Source organism: Gavialis gangeticus, unplaced genomic scaffold (assembly GCF_001723915.1).
Source record: "Gavialis gangeticus isolate Ggan-Ray unplaced genomic scaffold, GavGan_comp1, whole genome shotgun sequence".
NCBI classification, from domain to species: domain Eukaryota; kingdom Metazoa; phylum Chordata; order Crocodylia; family Gavialidae; genus Gavialis; species Gavialis gangeticus.
In genome coordinates, this window is record NW_017729011.1 from 22,592,167 (window position 1) to 22,594,887 (window position 2,721).

Consider the following 2,721-nt stretch of genomic DNA (forward strand, 5'->3'; position numbering starts at 1 on the left):
TACAACATGCCCATGGGGAGAGGAAATATCCTTCACAGAGCAGCATCCTCACGCTCAAGACATAGTTTGCAAATCCACTTGCAGTTAACTCCATGGGTGGGGAGGAAATGGAAGCAAGGAGTTGTGTGCAGACAGTCCCTATTTTATCTGGATCTGCATATTTCTGTGCTAGTTAAAGTAGAGAGAGCTAGTTTGGGGATCCCTTGGAAAGTCCACGCATCTCCCTGCTTCACCTCTGTGCCCCCAAGGTGGTGAAAGTGTAAAGCCAGCATACCCGCAAGGCTGGGACTCTGTAGAGGGGTGTGTTTGGTCCCTGGAGGTGTAAAGGAGTCACGGCACAGGTCCTTGGGGCATTCAGCCCCTGAACCACCTGGCTGCATTTCTGCAGAGGAGCAACAGACTGCAAGAGGCCAAGGACTGATATGGTGATGGCAAGGTGGGACCTAAATACACGCACCTGGGATGTGTGCAGCAGGGAGCAATACCAATGCTGCTTCACAGAAGGGCCTACAAGCCTCCTATGCAAAAAACACCTCCTATGCAAAAATCAAACCCACAGGGTAAGCTTTTTGAGGGAGGGACTATCTTTCTGTTCTGTGTCTGGACAGCGCCTAGCACATGGGGGGCCTGGCTCAGGATCAGGCCTTCTAGGCGCTGCCGCAATACAAAGAACAAAAAGTTTCAGCCCTCAAGCCGAGTCATCTGTTTGCAAGTTGCATTAGGACTTACTTCCCTGAGCGCCGCCCGGACCTCTCCTCTCCCCTCCCGCACACATCTGATGTTCCACCCAGCAGCTGTCACCTTTGCAAACAGGTAGCACAAAGGAGCAAACTGGCTCTTTTTGGTGAAGAGAACAGGGCCCATGCACTCATGGGGTCTGGCACGTCAAAGGTCTGCGAGCAAAAGGGCAAATCAAGGGAAGCAAGATTTTGCAGGGCTCTTTCAATGTCACAGTTTCTATGGGATGGATTCCTTAACCTCATCGTTAAGTGGAAGGCCCACGTGACCCGAGTTTTCAGGCCGTCTTATGGATTGCAGCCGTTGGCACTAAGCAAGTCGAGTTAATGACTTATTAAATAGACTTTCCCCTTCATCTTCTATTTCACATCTTCGGAATGAGAGAGTCTCCCCGAGCTATTGTGAGCGTGAAGAAATGACACATGACAAAAGACAGACCTGGCAGCGCAAGCCACCCAGGTTTCCTCGTCCGATGAGAATGAGCTTACCGACAATCTTAGCTTGCAAAATGAACCGGGCACCTGACGACTGTATCCCAACATGAAGAGCTGTGCTAGTAAATATTGGTATCGGTGAGCTCACAACAGTGCTCCCACAGAAGCCGGACCGTATTGACAACGAGCTCCCGTTCCCCTGCACGGATTGATTGCTACGCACATGTAAAGACCCGAGTTTCATCCTTTCCCCATTCCTAGAGGAGAGGCTTTTGGCTTTTGCATCACAGCAACTGTTTCACCAGAGCTTGCAACCTGCCATAAAAGCTGCTGAAAGCAGAAACCTGGGGTGTGAAGTCTTTACAGAAAAGACTGCACTTTTTTCCCCTGCACAGATGTTACTATTGCTGTCCCCTTAGGTTCCTCTGTTTTGGGGGCAGCTTCAGTCTCTTCATGTGTCGTAGCTCAAGCAGCCCCTTAAAAAATAACGGAAGTATAACGGCAAGTCATGAAGGTCTAGTTAGTCACTCCATCCTGGCAACTGCACGTGTGTAACGACCACGTATTTTTATAACAACTCCGAGAAGGGGACTGACACAAAGGATTCTTGGAGACTCTCTGCAACATCACCTGCTTTCGCCCGTCTGCCAAAATACCCCTCTCTGTGCTAATGTACGTAAATGTGATTTATCATCATGCGAGCCGAGGGGCCGCCAGAAAACAAAAGCACGCTTTGCATTTGTAAAGAGCGCCCTGCAAACTTTGCTAGACAAACAGTTTAAGACAGCATCAGAAGGATGGCTAAAATCCTCGTGGCTCTACGAAGCCGAGGTCCATGCCATCCACTTGCCAACTGCAGGAAGGTTTTGTGGACCCTAGGGGAAAAAAAAGCTTTTCCTAAACAGGAGCGTCTAAGGAGACTCAGGAGTGCGCTAGTTCAAAGCAGGGGTGTCGGTTGTCGCCGCGGGGTCGCCAGCCCGACGGAGGGCATTTGTACCCAAAAGCGCGCTATGAAGAATTCTGCTGTTTGAGCCGGTGTCGTTAATAAAAGGTATCGAGACCCTCCCTCGCCTGCTTTTGTTCAAAGCATTGACAGCAACATTCACTGCTCGAAGCAGCAGACGGTTGCGACCAGAGCCAGCAGACCTGCGACCCAGGAGGGCGTGAGGACCGAATGGGACCCGTCGCCTCCACCGGGGACTCAGCGATGCCCTGCTTCCCGGGGACTCTCCCCTGTCTCTCCTCGTGCCAGCCCAAATCCTGCGTCGGGGGTGGTGGAAAGGGGTCTCTCGAGCATCTCCCCTGCGGTGTCAGGGGTGGGCGGTGAGTGCTTCTTCCCCCCGGGCACGATCGGGGCCAGAAGCATCCCCTGCAAAGGCCGGGGCTGGAAGGGGAGCAGAGCCGAGCCCTACCTGTGCGAGCTGCCGTCGTCGTCGACGAAGCTGTGGTTGGTGTAGCCCTCGGGCCGGCCATCCTGCGGGGCGGCGGGCTTGTAGATGCCCGGCAGGCTCCGCTCCTCGCCCGACAGCGGCATCGGCGCTCACGCCCG

At 53.2% G+C, this 2,721-nt stretch overlaps 1 protein-coding gene across 1 annotated transcript in view; it reads right to left on the reverse strand.

The window, feature by feature from the left end:
- Positions 1-2,709, reverse strand: part of KCNT1 (potassium sodium-activated channel subfamily T member 1) — a 218,196-nt gene extending 215,487 nt beyond the window's left edge. The window contains exon 1 of the mRNA XM_019510827.1: positions 2,585-2,709. Coding sequence (XP_019366372.1) covers positions 2,585-2,706 — 122 coding nt within the window. The 5' untranslated portion in view covers positions 2,707-2,709. The remainder of the gene's footprint in view (positions 1-2,584) is intronic.
- Between the last annotated feature and the right edge of the window lie 12 nt (positions 2,710-2,721).